Source organism: Carcharodon carcharias, chromosome 21 (assembly GCF_017639515.1).
Source record: "Carcharodon carcharias isolate sCarCar2 chromosome 21, sCarCar2.pri, whole genome shotgun sequence".
Classification (NCBI taxonomy): domain Eukaryota; kingdom Metazoa; phylum Chordata; class Chondrichthyes; order Lamniformes; family Lamnidae; genus Carcharodon; species Carcharodon carcharias.
This window is the reverse complement of record NC_054487.1, coordinates 30,735,705-30,756,588: the sequence shown is the minus strand read 5'-3', so window position 1 is coordinate 30,756,588 and position 20,884 is coordinate 30,735,705. Positions and strand designations below refer to the sequence as shown.

General features: G+C 38.7%; 1 protein-coding gene across 1 annotated transcript in view; it reads right to left on the bottom strand.

Moving 5' to 3' along the window:
* Window positions 1-1,047: 1,047 nt before the first annotated feature.
* The window catches only part of rad52 (RAD52 homolog, DNA repair protein), a 31,127-nt gene continuing 11,290 nt past the window's right edge, over window positions 1,048-20,884 (bottom strand). Inside the window, exons 3-11 of the mRNA XM_041216002.1 lie at window positions 20,390-20,483; window positions 19,497-19,564; window positions 19,245-19,363; window positions 18,272-18,347; window positions 15,278-15,465; window positions 13,364-13,545; window positions 8,463-8,549; window positions 2,007-2,195; window positions 1,048-1,212 (exon numbers count right to left, since the gene is read on the bottom strand). Of these exons, the coding sequence (XP_041071936.1) occupies window positions 1,151-1,212; window positions 2,007-2,195; window positions 8,463-8,549; window positions 13,364-13,545; window positions 15,278-15,465; window positions 18,272-18,347; window positions 19,245-19,363; window positions 19,497-19,564; window positions 20,390-20,483 (1,065 nt within the window). The 3' untranslated portion in view covers window positions 1,048-1,150. The remainder of the gene's footprint in view (window positions 1,213-2,006; window positions 2,196-8,462; window positions 8,550-13,363; window positions 13,546-15,277; window positions 15,466-18,271; window positions 18,348-19,244; window positions 19,364-19,496; window positions 19,565-20,389; window positions 20,484-20,884) is intronic.

Sequence of the window (20,884 nt, the reverse complement as noted above, 5' to 3'; positions counted from 1 at the left end):
CAGAAATTAAAGCAAATTTGTACATTTTGTAAATTTAAAATATAACTAAGGGCAATTAGAAAAATGAAATTATGTAGGGGTGGGTAAAAAGAGAAACTGAAAATGTTGTGATTCAGGATCCTGACAATGAAGATGAGAAAATCACTGTGCCTTAATGAAGATTGTGATTAAGGATAATTATCTGTGTAATTGTTAACTTGTCCAGAAATTAAGCTAATGGAGTTTTGGTTTCACTCAGCAGTACTGCAAATAATTTCAAAATTTTAGTGAACAAGCACATCAAGACACAGCATGTCACAACCAGTTCTGATCAATTCAATAATGAAAAAAAAGCTCTGGGGTTGTTGGGACCAATATGGCAGCTAAAACACAGGACTGACAATGTAAAAATATATAGTTATTTCAGGGCCAGTCACTTTTTCTGATAAAGTTACCCAACCACCCCTCCATAAGTGAAACTGGTTCACAATAAATTCAACAGTAGGTTGATGAGCCTTATACTTTTCTTGTAGACATGCAATGTGTTGGCATCTATTAAGATGCTGCTTAATATCACGTCAATGGAAGTAGTCCAATTATGCTTTTCCATTAATATTTCCATGCAGGTTGTCACGGCATACAATTTGCACTTCACAATGCAATCTAATGAATTAACTCGGTGAAAGCCGCTGTAGCTCTTGCCTTCTGTTGTAGCACTGTCTATCTGTCACTTTAGCAGCATGAAAAATTCCCTTCAGATGGCATCAATAAAACACAAATTTTAAATCCGCTTACTGGACAGGAACAAACCCTGTTAGGAAAATGAAAAATCAACACCCCTCAAAAAGGAAAATAAATTGGCATTGTCCTTTTATCAAACAAGTTCTTCAGTAATTTGTTCTATCACCTGGGCTTTAAGCATCGGGCCCAGAACATTCTTACACAAAAGTATTTGCCATTTTTCCATGAGTGCATGATGTAGGCCATGAAATTATACCAGTGTTTTGGAATAGCTGTGTGCAAAACTCATACCAAAACAAATCAGAAATGTAAGCATGAAAAGTTGAGTTTTCCTTGTTTAAAAAAAACGCCAGCCATATGGAGCATATTTAAGACAAAGGTTCAAAAAATATATACTTAGTGACAATTTTGTTTGGCACATTTGATCTTTTCAGGCAGTTTCCAACCTTCGTTTCTTTATAAACTGTCCCAGTTGGCAAGGACTGGACTGCACTAGGAAGAAAAAAAGAGTTGTGTTTCAGATCCATTTTTACTGAATAGGTACCTTCTTGAGCTGACAATTAATTACTACAATCATTTATTTAGATTCAGAGTTTCATTTTATGAATAGGGCTTTACAGATTTACATATATTTAATAGATTTAAAGTCTTCAAACAGCATGGAGAAAATAACTCTGTTCGGAAGTAATGCAGTATGTTAAATTTTAAAGTATCACTAAAACTGCATAATCATCAACATTTTTAAAAATTCAGCATTCTCAGTAACCTTTGACTTTCCCCACATTAGGACAGATAAGAAATATCAAATATCTTTCGGGTCATGGACATACTGCCTCCTTGATGTTAACTCTCAAACTGTATGGAAAGCAAATCACCAATGGAGACAAAAATAATTAAAATAGGTGTCAATTTATTTAGAAAAAGACAACCATGGCCTTAGTAGTACTAATTGAGAAAGAGCTCAGAGTATACTGTTTATACTTTCAAAATGCTGGATAAACAGTATTTGTATTAATGAATGACTTCAAGGAAATTTTGGGTTGCAAAACCATTTGGTATTCTGTCTGATATGAACTTGAGCTGTACACTCAGTCTAGTTTGTGATAAAAAAAACATGATGTAGCCTTGCTACAAACTTCTAGCTTTTGCCACCCTAGATGATTTCTGCATATTGAACTACCTATGTATTTTATTGCAAGTTCCTTTGATTGAGTCAGGTCTTCAATTTTAAGGCCAACAGTTACAAGTGGCTCTGTGCCATGTCACAGAAATTAATCCATTCTTACGTGCTGTGTGTTGGTAAACATTGTGTGGTTGTTGTTTGGGGTAATTTATCCTCTGTGGAGTCCTGCTCCTTGTCATCATATGGTGCTGGCCTGTGGGAGGTGTAGATGGAACTTGTTCCTGGTAAGGGGCAACTGAGTTGCTGTCAACACCACCACCATCCAGAGGAATATCCCAGAGCTCAGGATCATCTGTTTCAGAACAAAAAGGTTATACCCAAGCCCTACTTTTTCCCTGGAATTAACTTTACATCACTTCCTGGATACATGGTAAGCATAAATCATAGGAACAGAAAGGACACACCTGATGCAATGAAAAATCTTATTCTCAATTTTATTTTTTTCACTAACTGATCCCCCAAGTCCCCTTCTTCCGTGTAACTAATTCCTGCCCCAACTAAGCTACAGTAATATGGGACAGAAAACTGAAAAAAGTTCTCAGCTCAAAACCACTGCATCTCATGCACATCTCTTTATTCACGCTTTGTACTCGATTGTAGTAACCAGAAACGTATTCACTCTCTTTGATAACTGAGCTGATGTTACAAAATTTATTGATAGATCAAATAGCAGTTGGAGAAACAGTTAAAATCAGAAGATTCTTTTTCCACAGTCCCAGTTAGATTTCTCTCTGACCAATACTTATTTTAATTTACAAGTTTAAAATATTTGTGTTCTGCTTTTAATAGTTGCCTAACATTGAAAGGAGTTTACCAGATTTATTGTAATAGCCAGCTGTGTGATCAGCAAGCTCTCGGCTTACTGGCACCATTTAAAACTAAATTTGAATTGAATTGATGTTAAATGGAGCAATCATCACTGATTGTGTTAGTAGCTCTTAAACTGTTAGTTGATTGGCTGGAAACTTGTCTCTCATTCAAAAAGGTCAGAAGAGTTAACATCAGCTCTCCAAGATATATGGTGAATTGAAATTAGCGTTTAATAGTAGAATACTTATTGTTATAGGCTGCGTGTCCTCTGATTTGATGTCATGGAGGATTTGCTAGTATAATAAATAATTATCTCGCATGAAGAGTAGAGTTGAAATCAATTCTCACTTCAACTTCAAATCCCTCATTGTCAACAATAATGAAAATCTGTCACACTTTCTCATTTGATGGATACAATTAACTTTTCCTGGTTAGCCTTCTAGTTACATACGAACATAAGAAATAGGAATAGTAGACCATTCGGCCCCTCAAGCCTGCTCTGCTATTCAGTAAGATCATGGCTGATCATCTTGTGTTTCAACTTTCACATTCCCATCTAACCTCAATAACCTTTGATTCTCTTGCCTAACAAGAACAGTTCTGACTACCTCTGGGCTTGAGATGAGCAGGTTTGTCTTAGGTGACTTGACTTCCACCCCTAGACCTAAGTTAAATCTAGTATTGTGCAATGAGTTGGGATATAAAGGAAGCAATAATTTATACTGTATGGGAAGAGAGTGCTTATTGGTTGCAAAGTGGACTCTGGCCTTATTGGCAATCTGCCAATATTTTTGTCAAAGCTTTTCACCTTGCAATCATGCTATTTGCAAGAATACCAAATGTAAAAGGAACAACAATTTATCTTGTATAAAAGAGTGCTGATTGGTTAGCAAATGGACTCTAGTGGAGGTATTGCCATGGAGAATACACCAGTCTGACAGTTAACTGCCAAGTATTGTTTGAAATTTAAACCAGGCATGTTGACTTTGATGGGTCAAGGCACTGCCCTGAGGAATTAATCAGCGAATGGCTGTCACTTATTTTGTTTAGCTGAAACAGATGCAATATGTGTACATGCTCTTTCTGTCTGCCAAGAACAGGCCCTGTGTATTAATATATGTAGCTTCCAGTACACAAAGACACCATAGGTGAGCCCGAATGACAATCTTAAACTGGTTGTCAGCATCATTCTTAGCACACTGAGGATTATTTAGCAAATGTTGGACACTGTGTTTTGAGTTTTGCAAGCATGAGCTGCTTGGGTACAGACTGTACTTTACACTTGCCCCTTGTGAACAGCAGAAGGGACATGCTGTTTGGTATGATCTGCCAGTCTTTGGGACATAGCTTACATACCAAGCATCACACTGGCACTGAAATTCATATACCACATTACTCCATTTGTGTGCTAGGCAGAACGTCTTGTTAGTGGCGAATGCCACTTGTGTTGCTGCTGCATAGTAGCAGCGTGAAACAGCTAGTGTATTTCAATTTTCACATTCCCATCTAACCCCAATAACCTTTGATTCCCTTGCCTAACAAGAACAGTTCTGACTACCTCTGGGCTTGAGATGAGCAGGTTTGTCTTAGGTGACTTGACTTCCACCCCTAGACCTAAGTTAGATCTAGTATTGTGCAATGAGTTGGGATATTGCTCAAATATTTCAGATACCTTGTCCTTCCAGAACTTTTCAGGGCCAAAAGTGATTCATGAGTTTGTGCGATGTACTGCGCAAAATGACCTAATCAGGGTAGCATTTTCCCACAGGATGCCTTTGATGCGCCCTATTTCGGCATTAAGCTTGCATGGTGAACAAATGGTTCGGGCCCTATTTACAAGGTTGCCAGTAAGGCCAGAGTCCACTTTGCAACCAATAAGCACTCTCTTCCCATAAAGTATAAATGATTGCTTCCTTTACATTTAGTATTCTTGATAATTGGCCTGATGAGTTCAAGGCATTTCATTTCAACTCAAGTTCTGTATTACCAAATGACTATTTGTATACCTGAGACAGAGGTAGGATAATTAGTTCTCATAGTAAAACGTCTTCTGGAAAAATATGATCATAATACAATTGAATTTTACATTAATTTTGAGAGCAATATATTCCAGTCCAAAACAATATATTCCAGTTGTGAGCTGGTGCCAGTACTGGTTTGTATCTGCAGAATGCGGCGTCACTCACTCCCTACTTCTCAGGGAGCCATCCTGTCAGTTGCTGGCCTGATCCCTCTGCCTCTCACTTGCTGAATCCACTCGCACCACCAGCCCCCACTCAACTAGCGTTGTATGACTCTTCTCCCTGTCCAATCATAAGTAAAACTTCTGCAGAACCTCTCTTCTCCACATTGCAGTTGGTTGATTGAAAACTTTCCTCACTCTACTAAAACTGAAAGTGTTTTAAACTCCACTAAACACTAACTTATCCAGCTTTGATAAAGTACTTTATTGTACGCAGCTTAATCTTATTGATTTCAATCAACAGCGCCTCCATTTCCCCACAAACGGTCATTTCCTGGCCAACAAAAATCTGTATTTTTGTTTTGAAATTCTTTTACTATATAATGCCATTATCCATTAATACACAAAGCAATGCGAAGACCGTCTACTAAAGTGAACCACAATGGTTAGTTCTGCAGCTGTGCTAAATGTCGGGTCAAAGCACCTTCCCTCCTTCTGTCTTTGTTAAATCTGCTCTATCCTTGATGCAGGCAGCTGCCTGGGCTGTCACGGGCTCAGATGTCACAGACACTGCAACCACAGGTGGGAAGTGTGCCCTCTTCAGTTGCAGCCTTACAAACTCAGCAGTAAATAAACATTTAAACAAATGATTCAAAATTTTCAGTAAATAATAGGCTCCATTATAAAACAAAATCTCAATGGGAAAGATCCATCTGTGGTTAACTAGGGAAATTAGGATAGTGTTAGAAGATGCTTATAATGCGGCGAAGCATAGTAAGCCTGAGGATTGAGGAAGTTTTAGAAACTGGCAAAGGGTGACCAAATTGTTAATAAAAAGGGAAAAATAGTGTAAACTAGCCATGAATATGAAAATGGGTCATAAGAGCTTTTACAAGTATACAAAAAGGAGTAGCTAAAGTAAACATTGGTTGCTTAGAGGGAGAGCAGAAATTATCATTGGGAATGAAGAAATGGCAGAGGCTGAACAAATATTTTGTATCTGTCTTCACCGCAGAAGACACATAAAGAGCTAGTAAGAGTGAAGAAATGAAAGTCATTAATATCAGCAGAGAAAAAGCATTAAGGAAACTTAAGGGACTAAAAACTGATAAATCCCCAGGATCTGATGGCCTACATCCTAGGGTTATAAAAGAGGTAGCTGCAGAGATAGTAGATGCACTGGACATGATTTTCCAAAGTTCCCTAGATTTTAGAATGGTCTCAGCAGATTGGAAGTTAACAAATGTAACACCACTATCCAAGACAGGAGAGAGGAAAAATGGAGAAATATAGGCCAGTTAGCCAAACATCAGTCATCAGGAAAATGCTGGAATCCCTTACTAAGGAAGTCTTAACAATTCACTTTTTCTGATCATACTATGATTTTCTAAGTCAACATGGTTTTACGAAAGGGAAATTGTTTGACAAATTTAGTGTTTTTTTTTAGGATGTAACTAGTAGAGTAGTAAAAGGGAAACCTTAACAAATTCAACTATACTATAAAAAAGGTTAATATGCAAGATTAAGGCTCATGGAGTTTCAGGTAATATTAATGTGGATTGGTTAATGGACAGGATGCAGAGTAAGGATTAACAAGGCTGTAAACTAATGGAATGCTGCAAGGATCAAGGTTAGGGCCTCAGCTATTTACAAACTATACGATCAAAGAGGTTTGTCTGTACTTGTAGAAGGAAGACGCAGTTACACAGAGCTACAGCAAGTGTTTAGGAAGGCAAATGACATATAGGTTTTATTGCAAGTAGATTATAGTGCATGAACTCTTGCTACAATTATAAAGAGCTTTGGTGAGGCCACACCTGGAGTGTGTGAATGGTTTTTGTCTCCATATTTAAGGAAGGGTATACATGCATTGGAGGCAGTACAGAAAAAGGTCACTGGATGAGCTCGGGAGACTATAGGGTTGTCCTATGATGACAGGCTGAGTAAATTGGGCCTGTACACTCTCTGGTTTTGAAGAATGAGAGGTGATCTCATTGAAATAGAAAAGATTCTGAAGGGGCCTGACCGTGTAGACACAGCACTTAAGTCCCTTGCTGGGGAATCTAGAGTGTTACGACTAGATGAGAAGGGGTGAACTTTGTTGTTGACAACAAAGGTTTAAATTTCTTTTTCATGAGAATCAGAATGTATTTAACAATTTAAGCTGTGAGCAATAAGGAGACAATGAAACAAGGTTTTCTTGAGTCAAAGAGCAAATTTATTGACCACTAAGCCCGAGAAAAATAATAAAAACGCGACGTCAAGCATTTTGCCCTCATGCAGGCCCACACACACACAGGTATCAGAAATAAAGGAGAGTTAGAGTTCAATAAGGAAAGGAAAAGAATAAAAACAAAAAAACTGTGGATGCTGGAAATCCAAAACAAAAACAGAATTACCTGGAAAAACTCAGCAGGTCTGGCAGCATCGGCGGAGAAGAAAAAAATATATGGTTAAGTGTCCTTTGATTGTCTTTGAGGTGTAGATTTTAAAATGTAGTGGCTGATTTGGGTTAGCTGGTTTCTTGGATGTAGTCAGGTGTAGATGATGATGCAATTATTACGAGATCTTGGTTCGCTAGTAGGTTTCTGGTAGAGTTGGCTTTTTGAACCAGTGACACACTTATTCCCAAAGAGAGAGAGGGAGAGAGAGCAGCCTTCAGCCTGTTTCCTCCGCTGAAGACATTTTTCACACCGCCTGTGTCACTTACAATCTCCCTCTAGTGGTTGGACAGCCTTGCCTTGAAATACTTCATCCATTGTGTATTTCCAAGCAATTTTGGGTATATATGTCCATGGCAGCCACTGTTTCAGTATCCAGTACTTTGCATTTTTAATATTAATTAATAATAAATATATAATATATAATAAAATTTTTTATAAAATAATAACTTAAGAGTTTCCATGGGTGTCTGGATTATAGGAAATATGTCTCTCTTCACACTCCCCTGAAGGTGATTAGTTTGTTTCTCACCTTCACCTTGGAATGTGGCCTTGCATTTTTACGCTGTTTGCTCTCTCAGTTCAAATTGCAAAATTTCCAGTCAGTTGAATGTTGAAAAGTCATATTTTCAAAAAATAAAGGGGCATAACCTCCTGACAAGAACAAGATGAGGGACTCAGGATAAGGGATCGATCATGTAGGGTTGAGATAAGGAGAAATTTCTTCACTCAGAGGGCTGTGAATCATGGAATTCTTGAACCCAGAGCGTTGTCTGCTCTATCGTTGAGCATATTCAAGGGCTGGGATGGACATATTTTTGATCTCTTAGAAAATCAAGATGTTTGGGGTGCAGGCAAGAAAGTGGAATTGAGGCAGAATCGCATTGAATAGCGGGGCAAGTTCAATGGACCATTAAGTCTCCTATTTATTATGTTCTAACTGGACTGACTGGTGGGGACATCCAATATGGCAAGTTCCATCTGGCTACTGGCAAATGGTTAACCTTTCATTTCTCAGAGATACCATTATAATTAAAGCTTGTGAATAGAAATACATTTTCATTAATCTATCTGAATAAAAGAAGTGGCGACCCCAGTGATGAAAAAGCATTGAATAAAAACCTACCAGCCAGGAATTTGTCTTCGGCAAAGTGTGCTTCATAGCTGACTGGTGTGCTGTGATTCACCTGTGGTGATGATTTAGGCTTCCCTGCTGCCACGATAAGGAGGGGGAAAACAATTTAAATAAAGTCAGTGTGCACAAGTAAATAAAAACATTAAATGACAGTTATTTTCAGAGAAGCATCATGAGGAAGAGACACAAACAGAAGAAATCACAATGTGGGAAAGTAATTCACAATATAGTATGAATAAAGGAATGGTTAGCTAACGGGAAGCAGAGAGTAGGGATAAATGGGTCTTTTTCAGTTTGGCAAACTGTAACAGCTGGAGTGCCACAGAGATCAGTGCTGGGGCCTCAACTATTTACAATCTATATCAGTGATTTGGATGAAGGGATCATGACCATGGTGCCGATGACACCAAGATAGGTAGGAAAGCATGTTGTCAAGAAGAGGTAAAGTGTCTGCAAAGGGATATAGACAGGTTAAATGAATGGGCAAAAATCTGGCAGATGGAATATAATGTGGGAAAATGTTCACTTCTCCACTTTGGCAGGAAGAATAGAAAAGCTGTATACTACTTAAATGGAGAGAGACTGCAGAACCTGATGGTACAAAGTGGTCTGGTGTCCTGACACATGAATCACAAAGTTAGTATGCAGCTACAGCAAGTGATTAGGAAAGCAAATGGAATGTTATCATTTATTGCAAGAGGAATGGAATTTAAAAGTAGGGAGGTTTTACTGCAGCTGTACAGGGCTTTGGTGAGACCACATCTGGAGTACAGTGTATTGTTTTGGTCTCTTTATTTGAAAAAGATACAGCTGCTTTAGAAGCAGTTCAGAGAAGGTTCACTTGACTCACTCCTGAGATGAAGGACTTATCTTATTAAGAAAGGTTGAACAGATTGGCCTATGCCCATTGGAGTTTAGAAGAATGAGAGGTGATCTTCTTGAAACATGTAAGATTCTGAGAGGACTTGATAGGGTAGAAAGCAGGAGGATGTTTTCACTTGAGACACTAGAATCAGTGCACATAGTTTAAGAATAAGATGTCTATCATTTAAGACTGAGCTGAGGAGAATTGTTTTCTCTCAAAAGGTTGTTAGTACGTGGAATTCTCTTCCCCAGAAAGCAGCAGAGGCTGGGTCTTTGAATTTATTCAAGGCAGAGTTAGACAGATTTTTGATAGACAACGGAGTCCAGGGTTATGGGGGTTGGGGGGGGGGGGGGGCGGTGGTGGTGGTGTGTGTGTGCAGACAGCAAAATGGAGTTGAGACCACAACCAGATTAGACATGATCTTATTGAATCTTATCAAAGGGCTGAATGGCCTATTCCTGCTCCTAAGCCCTACGTTCTTGGTAGTGATTCCTCATACAGTGAATTGCTCGTCTCCTAAGTTCCACCATTGGAAAGTGCTGACTTCCAAAATTCTGAATCAATTTTACAGAGTATTAAATTAAATATACAAATAATTCAAGGATTCTATCATGTAGGAGTTTGTTGGGGGCAGGGTTTGGTATATTCATGAGGATATAATTATGAGAGGGATTGTAAAAAAATCTGGTAAAAGTCCTGGCACCCTATGCAATAAAGGAACTTGACTTTTTTCGGTTATTCTTTAAGAGTACTTGCTTATGAGCAACCTCTCAAGCTCGAGAAATTAGAGCTCAAATCAAATCACAGGCTAAAGCCTTAATCTTCATCAGGTACAGGTTTAATTAGTTTGTCAAGTGCGCATCCCAGGCAGTGATATAAATAGTGTCTAGAGGTATGTAGGTGAGCACATCAGGGTCTCCGCAAGATATATGGTACTTGGGTGGGAGTTCAGGACAGAAGAGAAATGGTAATAAATGCACTTAAAAAATTGAAATATTGCTTGCATTGTGGAAAAGGAGGCATTTTTTTAAAGTTTAAAAATGCTGTCAATGAGGCTTTTGAATGAAATGTGGAAACATAAATTTTTAAGCCTGACTGCATAGATTTCATGTGCAGTCAGATTTCCAAGATAAAGGAAGAGTTTTTTTTCTATTTTATGCAGCTGATATTTGGGGAGGGTAGGGTAGGCAGATTAAACTAATATATAGTAAAACAAGAGTTGATAAGCTTAAAATTAATGCCACTTACAGAATGGCCCTCCAATTAATTCTAAACTATTTAGAGTATGAAGAAATCTCAAATGTTCTCGTGTACTGAATAAATTATATATGCTTCTGTGCAGGTTATGATTCTCTTTCATTCGAGCTTTGCTAATGAATTTTGGAAAAACATAATCTCATTTAAGATATAGCAAAACCTTTAGTCAACCATGTCATTTTGTATGTTTGGCATTTCACTGCTGTGCTCAATCTTTGCTTGGGGCCTTCCAATCAGGCTTCCAACTCACATAAGAACATAAGAACTAGGAGCAGGAGTAGGCAATTCAACCCCTCGAGCCTGCCCTGCCATTCAATACGATCATGGCTGATCTAATTTTGGCCTCAACTCCAATTTCCCGCCCTCTCCCCATAACCTTTCAACCCGTTACTAATTAAAAATCTGTTTATCTCCTCCTTAAATTTATTCAGCGTCTCGGCATCCAATGCACTCTGAGGTAGTGAATTCCAGATTCATGACCCTTTGAGAAAAGTAATTCCTCCTCATCTCTGATTTAAATCTACCATCCCTTAGCCTAAAACTATGGCGCCTCGTTCTAGAATGCTCCACAAGGGGAAGCATCTACTCCATGTCTACTTTGTCTATCCCCTTTAGCATCTTATATAGCTCAATTAGATCTCCTCTCATCCTGCTAAACTCTAGCGAGTATAGGCCTAAGCTGCTCAATCTCTTCTCATAAGACAAGCCCTGCATCTCTGGAATCAATCTAGTGAACCGCCTCCAATGCAACTACATCCTTCTTCCAGTAAGGGGACCAAAACTGTGCACAGTACTCCAGGTGCGGTCTCACCAATGTCTTGTAGAGTTGCAACAACACTTCCCTATTTTTATACTCTATTCCTTTAGCAATAAATGCCAAAATTCCATTTGCCTTCCTTATTACCTGCTGTACCTGCATACTAGCTTTCAGCGATTCATGCATGAGGACATCCAAATCCCTCTGCACTGAAGCATTCTGAAGTTTCTCTCCATTTAAATAATAAGTCACCTTTTTATTCTTCCGACCAAAATGGATAACCTCACACTTATCACACGTTAAACTCCATCTGCCAAATTTTGGCCCATTCACCTAACCTGTCCATTTCCATTTGTAAATTTCTTATTTCTTCATTGCAACTTACTTTCCCACCTATTTTGGTGTCAGCTGCAAATTTAGCTACAGTACCTTCTATCCCTGAATCCAAATCATTAATATAGATTGTAAATAGTTGAGGCCCAAGGACCGAATCCTGTGGCACTCCACCAGTTGCAGCTTGCCATCCAGAAAAAGAGCCATTTATCCTGACTCTCTGCTTTTTGTTGGTTAGCCAATCCTCTATCCAAGCTAATATATTACCCCTAACTCCATGTGATCTATCTTGTGTATTAATCTTTTGTGCGGCACCTTATCAAAAGCCTTCTAGCAGTCCAGATATACTACATCTACAGGATCCCCATTATCCACTTTGCTTGTCACACCTTCAACGTTGAAGTTACACTAGTCAAAGTCCTGATATACTGTGACTATGAATGTGGATCACTTCGTTCCTTATCAACCTCTGAAACCTATTTTCTACCTAACATTATCAAGCACTTCATCCTTCCTGAACATCTTTTCTGAACCATCCAATTCAGTGGCATGACTTTCTCCTAATTTGATTCATACCTGCAACAAAGACACTATAATCCTTCAAATGGACTCTTTTGTGTCTACACAGGCAACTTTAGTGCACCCTATACCTCTTCCTCATTTATTTTTTAGATGTATGATGTCAGCTTTCACATTTATGCTGACACCTAATTCCATTTAACAAGTCCACATCCATATTGCAACCATCCCCAACTGCCAATAAAACATTAAAATGGATGAAACAATTTCTTCTGTTATAATACAAAGCCGAAACCACCATCTTCACCTCTCACAACATCTATTTACCTCTGGCCCTTAACTCCATCTGCCCCTTCAGGTTGAACTTCGGACCTCAGTGTTCTCTCTAATGTAAGATCAGCTTCCTTCTCCACATCGGATCTGTCAACAAGATCTCTTTTTAAAAAAAAAAAATTGCTCTTGCGACGTGGGCAATGCTGGAATTTATTACCCATCCTTTCTTGCCCAAAGAGCATGAACAGCCAGCCACATAGTGTGGATTTGAGTCATCTGTCACATTAGGTAAGGGTGACAGGTTTTCTTCTCTGAAGGCCATTAATGAACTACTTGATTTTTACAACAAACCAGTTTTCACAGTCATATTTTTCTGGTGCCAGCCCAGAAGTTGTGAAATTCACTTTATTGAATTCAATTTCCCTGTTTCCTTCCTCCAGCATCAAATGGATGCTCACTGCAAATTCTCCCTCAGCATTTCTACCTTCAAAAACCTCCAGAACCTCCTCTTTGACCACGCTTTTTCCTCACCTTGGCCTCTTGATTCCTTGCCCACCAATTATCTACTTGCCTGGATGTCACTCATTTCTACAATGCTCACTGGATAAAAGTTGTTGTGTTATTTATAACTGTAATGGTACAATATCAAATTTTTCACCGAACTGAATATTACTCAGTTTAAAAATTGTTCACCATTTTTCTGTTACAATTTTGTTTCAAATTAGAATGATTTGATATCAAGAACAATTTATTAAATTTTTAACTGATAGATGAAATTTGAGTGCACATGCAGCAGTTTTTTGAGGAGCTTTTTTTGACCAACAGAATCTGGAAGATCTTCTGACAGTTTGGACAGTTGTACTTTTTCCACAGGTGAATCTAAAGTACCTGGGTGATTGCTTGCTTGCATTCCAGTGGAACTATCATTGTTCTGTGGTTGTGTCTTGACTTTCTTTGCCATCTGTTCTCTGAACTGTTGTTGGAGTTGCTTCTGTCTAAGTTTTCGTTGGTATGTGGGATCCAACTCCTCCTGTGGCAGGGTAGTTAGGGCAGTGCTGCAATCTGTATTTCTGTGTAATTAGAGTCCATACAATTAGTTTCTTTAGATACTACTCTTACTCTACCTTCCCCTCCCCAACAATCTAAGAATAAATCCAGTCTATTTTTCTCAGTGGCCCCTTGAGAGAGAAACTAAACTTCCACGTATGCCATTTTAAACTGACGATAAGGTGGTGTGCGACAGCGGTCCAAATATGAAGGCTCCATTTCCTATTTCTGTGGCAGAGTAATTTGGTCAGTAGGGTAACTTTTATAGTGACAGCGATCCTTCTGATTTTACCTTTCTGCATTTAAGTCCCTGGTCACTGCATGGGCAATTTGTAGATATCAGGAAATCAGCTAAAGAGTGGGCCAAACCTGTATGTTGGCAAGCACTGAGCAGGGGTTCTCCACTGTATTCCCTATATCTGTATTTTATGTTCATCAAAAATAATAAGACTGAAATAATGAAAACTACAGAACCTAGCAAGATCATACTTATGTTGGTGCCTAAATATCAGTTAATTTTGTTGCTCCTTCAGTTCAACAAATTGAAATATACCCAAGGATATGATGCAACAAAAGGGGGTGCATAATGTAGTTAATAGAATGTTTTTCTATCTCTGACAGTCAGGTCAGTTTTGAAAATTAGTGAGGAACCAGTTTGAAACTCTTAACTGATTTTTTTTTTAAACCTGGGTTGAGCTTTCAAACAGGTTAAGTGATAAAGGAAGTCTATGTTAACTTGGTTCCAATTAATACAATCTTACAATTTTGCACACAAGTTAGAATGTCTACTGTAAATATGTAACTATTTTACATGACCCTTACTAATTTCTCTCATAAGAAACTTGCTTGATATCTTATGTCAAGACAATGATAGTACTCTTGAAGTTATCACCAGTTGGGACATGCTTGAGAGAGTTTTATAACAAAGGCATAAAAAGATATATCTACACTCTGAAAACAAGTTATCTTACTCAACAGGTTTGTCATTGTTTATGCTACACATCAGCTTTCATTCACCTTAATTCATCTCACCTTATCAACATATTCTTCTATCCCTTACTCCCTCATGCATCTATCCAACTTCCTCAAATATGTCAAAATAATCTACAGTAGGATGGTTCGATTACTCAAGGCAATATTGGAGGATAGACTGTGCAACCATACACTGCAGATAAGTTAGCAAAGGAGGAAACGGTTTTTCTCAGAGCTTTAAATTTCATAAGGGACAATAGGTTCAGTATAAATAGGTTCAGTAGTATAGTACTTATGGCATTGGAGGAGTAACCCATGGCAAATACTGGGCTATCCTGAAAATAAGCATTAAAGATTGTCATATATACCTAATATGTCCTTAAGGCTGGAATCCTGATATCCTATGAAGTAGCATATAAGGCACAGTTATAACCAAGTTTAATCGTATGGGAAAACAATTTAACAATTAAGGCAGATGATCAACCCTGATTCAATGGGGAATGTAGAAGACTTGTGTCACACCTTAGAATGAAGTACCAAATCTGTGAAGCTCTGACACAGTTACGTGTGAAACAGCAAAAGCAATATCATTTGACAGAATTCCTGTTAGATCACAACTAGGCCACTGTGGTAACATGCCAAGAGAGATTCTAGGATTAGAAGTTCACACACAAAACTTTTTAGCACAGTTCACAATTTACAATCAGACAAGCAATAGAGAGAACACTATATCAATCATATCTGTTCATCACTTAAATGTTTGAAATCTACATAAACACCAACCGTGAAAAACTATATGTTCCTTCTATCACATTTTCCTTCCTTTCTGCTATCTCTTCTTTAACACCATCATATGGGGAATGTGAAGACAGAGGCTGGATCTGAGCCTGTAACATGCTGCTGTATCTGGCTTTCTGAACCATGGGTTCATTGTCCCTTCTTTTAGCATCAGCCAGCTGAAAATCTGATTGCTAAAAGAGAAAAAAAACTTAACATTTGTACAAAACATATGTGAAGGAAGTGAATCAGATCTATTTGACTCCAAAATGGTAACTGATCCTTGAGATGCCAAAGGTCCTTTTCACCTTTGTACATCCTAGTTGCAAGAATAACATTACGTATAGCCTTAAATTATTCAGTTGAACGTCCCCATTGTCAGCAGAAATATACAATCACAACTCTGGTGCTGGGCCTAGCAGATTCTATATTCTGTCTTAGTCTGTGCTTAGATGATTAATTTCTGATAAGGTTCCATTAAAGATGCCTAAAAATGGCTTCAATATACTAGCTTGGAAGGGTAAAAGAAAAGCCATTCACTAACCGCAACTGTGATTGTTGAGTGCTCACTATTGCTAAGTACCTCTGTGTGGGTTGTGGGACGATGACAGAACTATGCTCAGCAATATATAACCTAATAGTCTAGTAACCTGTTGACACTGTAAACCCACAAGTGAAGAATTAATGAGATTATTGAGGATGGTTGGTACCCAGAAATCTGTACCACAGCACAAATCAGTGCCCAGAAAAAGAAAACATTAAATAATTCAGTTTGATGTAATTCTTGCGATTCTGTCCTGATGAGTGCAAGACGAAAAGCTTTGATAGTATGTCTCTATTTTTCAGCAATACTCAAGTTCTGAACTACCAAGTGACTATTTAGTGTAATTAATGTCTTGCTGATCTAATCTGCTGCATATTCTTCGGAGGTAACTGAATAAAATGTTTTAAAACAGAACTTATGTACCCCTCTTGTTCTTTTTAGAAGGCAGGGAAAAACTTGGCAACAAGCCGGCTAAATTAACAAAATGGGACAGTTATTGTGCAAGAAAAGTTTAAAAATTTAATGGGGAGTGAGAAACAAAAAGAATATTGTCATCCAAAATCCAAGTTCATTGGGGCATGACAAAATGGCTTCCTGCAAAACAGAAAGAAAATCAATCTTTTGTCAACATCTTATAACAAAAAAGGTGATTTAGATTACATCTATACACTAACTATTGTTGCAATTATGAAGTTTATAAGATTGTTATGTTTTAGAACTGTCTCTTTAATTTAAGGTAAAATGGAAGGGGTCACGTTTACTGTTCTGAAGTTTGCTTGACAATAGGTCTGGGGTGGCTATAGATCAAAGGGAGGCCCAGATTGTGTCACTTTGGTGATGGTGTAAGGTGTTCGTGATTGGAGAAAATAGTAGCAGTCTCCGAGTTCACTCCGAGTCTCAAAGTCCCAGAAAGGTGTTGAAAGTATCAGGTTGCAAACAGTTGTGCTGTAAGCTGTCCATTAACTTAAAGATGAAAAAAAAATTGTGGTCAAGAATAACTAATCAGCATTCTATCTGAATGGAAGGCTAATGTGTTTCACATTGCCATGGGGGAAAAGTGCACTTTTGGCATCAGGTTACAGACTTCCTTACAAATCAATGAATATTGTAGACAGACACCAGTCCTGCCTGGGGCTGGGGAGAGGGAGCAGCTAGAAAGCAAATAGTTTCTATAGTTCACTATGTAGGCAAGCAGGTGGGAGCTTGTGCTCGTGTGGAAAAAATCAAATTCATGGTAGTGTTAAAACAAGGCTGGAAGAGTCACCTAGCTTGGGCCAGAGCAGGGTTGCCCAACTTACAGCCCAGAATGAGACCCGTGAACTCACTATTCAAAATATAGTTGTGGAAGTGACAGATCCAATTATAGGCTGTTTCTATCTTGTGTTTGCTGCTGACAGGCTCACTGGTCAGGAGAGAGAGTCTGTGATTGGAGGAGCAGTGAGCAGTAAAGGCAAGTGGCTTCTCTTTTGTTTTCACAGTCTTGGTGCATTCTCTCTCTGCCTTTGGTCACGCTCTCTCTCACCCTTCCATGCAAGTGCAGGCCCCTTAAAGGAGCAGAGGTTCAGGTGGAAAAGCAGGCTGAGGAGGCCACGAGAAACTGCAGTTGCAGCAACAGCACTTGCTGGTCCCCTGGGACAGCTGGAGATGCAGAATGAGGAAGTGCATCTCGGCATCTTTACAGTCCCGAATTCCTCCCCAGGAGGAATTATCCAAAACGTCTAACCTCCCAGGCCTGGGCGGGGAGTGAATGAGTCTGTGTGTGTATCTGAGAGAGTGAGGAGCCAGTGAGAGAGATAGAGAGAACACGGACTGAGTGGACACGCCGCCCCCTTCTCCTGCTCCTCCCTCTCCAAAAACCTACCCACATGGCAGGATGGGAGAGGAGAAAAAGGGGTGTACATCCCTGCCTTTTAGCCCAGGGAAGGGTCCCGTGCTCAGAGTTACGAGCCATGACTAATGGCATAAGAGCTAGATCCCAGAGGGATAACCACTGCTTACAGTTAGAGCTTACTTCAGGAAGAGGATTTGTGTTTCTTTTAAGCACATGAAGAAGGCAATAGAAAACCACCCCATATAATCTTTTCCCTAGTCATATTGCTCATTGTTCATTGAAATTGGAGACACTTATATGCAAATGAAGCAGAAGTGCAAATACCACAAGGTGTAGAGAAAGGAGCAGAGGACTTGCCCTTAGACAGATCATCACAACATTTAATCTTTAGCATCTGAATTATTCTTGACCAGCTGAAATAGAACATGTTTAGTCTGTTAAAGCAAAAAAATGAGGAGGGTTAACACCGAAATTGAAATAGGCAAGCAATACCATTACGGTTTAACTGGTCACTGTTAAAAGCAGGCAAATCATATTAACACCAATGCACCAATTGTTAGTGATGGGGACTGTATGTCACAGAGCAATAATTTAATTATAACAAGTCTTCTGAACAAATCCTCACCTGCCGGGGGAGTTTATTAACTAATCGCAGATACTCTTTATCCAGAATGCAATTACCTAAGACGTTGCCAAAGGATCTGAAAAGTAAAACATTGATGAGTATTCTGCCATATTTATGCTGCTTTTGAATCAGTTAGAAAGTATTGCAAACTTTTTATTGAGTTGTGTCCATTTCCCAGAGGTTTGTTATTCCATGGTCATTTATTCAATCCTGTCCTTGATCAACATTCAATAAAAGTTACCAGGTAAGGTACCCAATTTAACCTAGAGTTCTCAGTAATATAATTTATTGAGAAATTATTGTATTGTAATGGAGTTTTAAAATTTAGATTTATTAAACATCTATCCCCTGTGCCTCTTTTCTATGCTTGATCGCTTACTATAGCTAAGTATATTATTTATAATTTTATATATCAGTTCTGAAGTCATACCTATTCGTTACAATGAAATCGCATTTCTCGTTCACACTTGAGGTGATCAAAGCCTTTTCCCTAGGTGAGGAGCACACATCTGACCTTTCTCATCAAATCATGATTCATTTGTTTTAGGTAGTACATATTAGTTCTGACTAATATGCTTTGTGCCATTTTCTTGTTTTTGTTTCCCTGGAATTGAACCTGGGACAAACTGGTCTGTATGCCTTGGAACTTCACCAAGTGAGTCACTAGGGAACAGAATCAAATAATTTTTTAACATCACAAATGTTTGTGTGTACATTATTGGGGCATGGGAGGTGTGAAAGGAAAGAGAAAAAATACTAAATTAATACCAGAGAGGTCGAACCAAGGACATTTAAGGACAAAATATTTTCCGCTTGAACTCCTGAAACGAGTCTGAAATCCCGCCAATTTCAGAGACAATGAATGGTAGCTCAAGTTTAAATAAATATAACTTAAAGTATGACTTAATTGGTTAAATTTTGGAACTCTAATGCTGTGAAGCAACCACTATCAAAGATGTAAATGGTTAAATACTTCAGAGATCTCTTCAGTCCATCAGTGACTGCTTCCTTTCTGGCCTTCTCCAGTGACAGTGCCTTGGATTTCAGTCCCTCGCTCACTCCATAACCAACATCTTCATGGAAAGACCCGTCCTGATTTTCAAAACCAAAACAGGATGTTGCACGGATTACAATGAGAAAAAGATACAACAGGGGAAAAAAAAACTATTTTTTCTTTTTTATATCCATAAAACAGATGCAGCATTTTAACAACAAACATCTATACCTTGAGTTGGACCTTAACAAATGCACTGACACCAACATAAAATTTTCCATTAATGAGATCCACAAAATCTGAAATAAAGAAGTAAAATAACGAAATTAAATAAAAAAAGGAAGACTTGCATTTATATAGTACCTTTCACAACTGCTTGACGTCCCAATGCGCTTTACAGCCAATGAAGTACTTTTGAGATGTGGTCACTTGAAATGTAGGAAACTCAAAAGCCAATTTGCACACAGCAAACTTGCACAAACATCAATGTGATAATGACCAGCTAATTTGTTCTTGTGATATCGATTGAGGAATAAAAATTGAGCAGGACACCAGGGATAACCTCGCCTGCTCTTTGTTGAATAGAGCCCGTGGGATCTTCTGCATGAGCAGAAGGGGCTTTTTTTTAACATCTTACCAGAAGAATGGTACCTCTGACAGTGCAGCAATCCATCAGTATTGCACTGGATTGTCAGCTGAGATTTTATGTGTTGAAGTCCTGGGATTTCACCCCACAACCCAGAGGCAAGGTTGCTACCAACTGAGCCACAACTGACTTTAAAGCCCAGGGTGTTAACACACAACAGTGGTGGCTATTCCAGTTACATTCACAGACTATAGACTATAGCTGACTGGTTCTAATCATAACGTCGCTGTTTTAAATGTTCATTGGATTTTGTGTTGTGTTTCTCTGGTGAAACCTGAATCTGATGTCAGATTTAGCAAACCTAAAATTAGGTTCCAAGGTTGAACTCCAGCTAGATAATCCATCTATTAACTCTACAAGGGAACAACATAACAGCAGAATTGATTTGGCAATGACTTTAACAGCCCCAGAAATTAATAATCCTTCATGTCCAAACAGCCATTTTTCTAACAACCAAAACTAAACCATTTGCACTTACCAACATTTTGTTGTGTGATAGAATGAGACCATCCATTATATCCAAAGAGTTCATTCGCAAGGTTGACAATTCTGTGACCCTCAATGTAGCAGACCTGACAAGGTAACAAATAGGATAGTTGAAGAGATTAGTGGCAGTTGGGAAAATATTTACATGCAACGTGCGTTAGGATGGGACAGACCTCAAGTCGATCAAGTATTTTTTTTCTCTCAGGCTGCTGCAGTGGATAGGTTGCTTTAAGAAGCAGGCGAAGGAGAAGATTGCCTGGACCGTGATTGGCCAGTGATTTCTCTTAGGTTGCTGTGGGAGGAATAAGATAGTTCATTGGGCAGACCATAAAGAGTCAATGGTTTTCTGCCATGGTGGCATAGATATGCTCAAGGTGTGCACATGGCAGATACAAGCAATGTTACAGGTGCAATAAACAGCAATAGAGTTTTGAGGCCAATAATGGGCAGGGGCTTATAACAAGATACAGGTGAGTGGATCAAGATT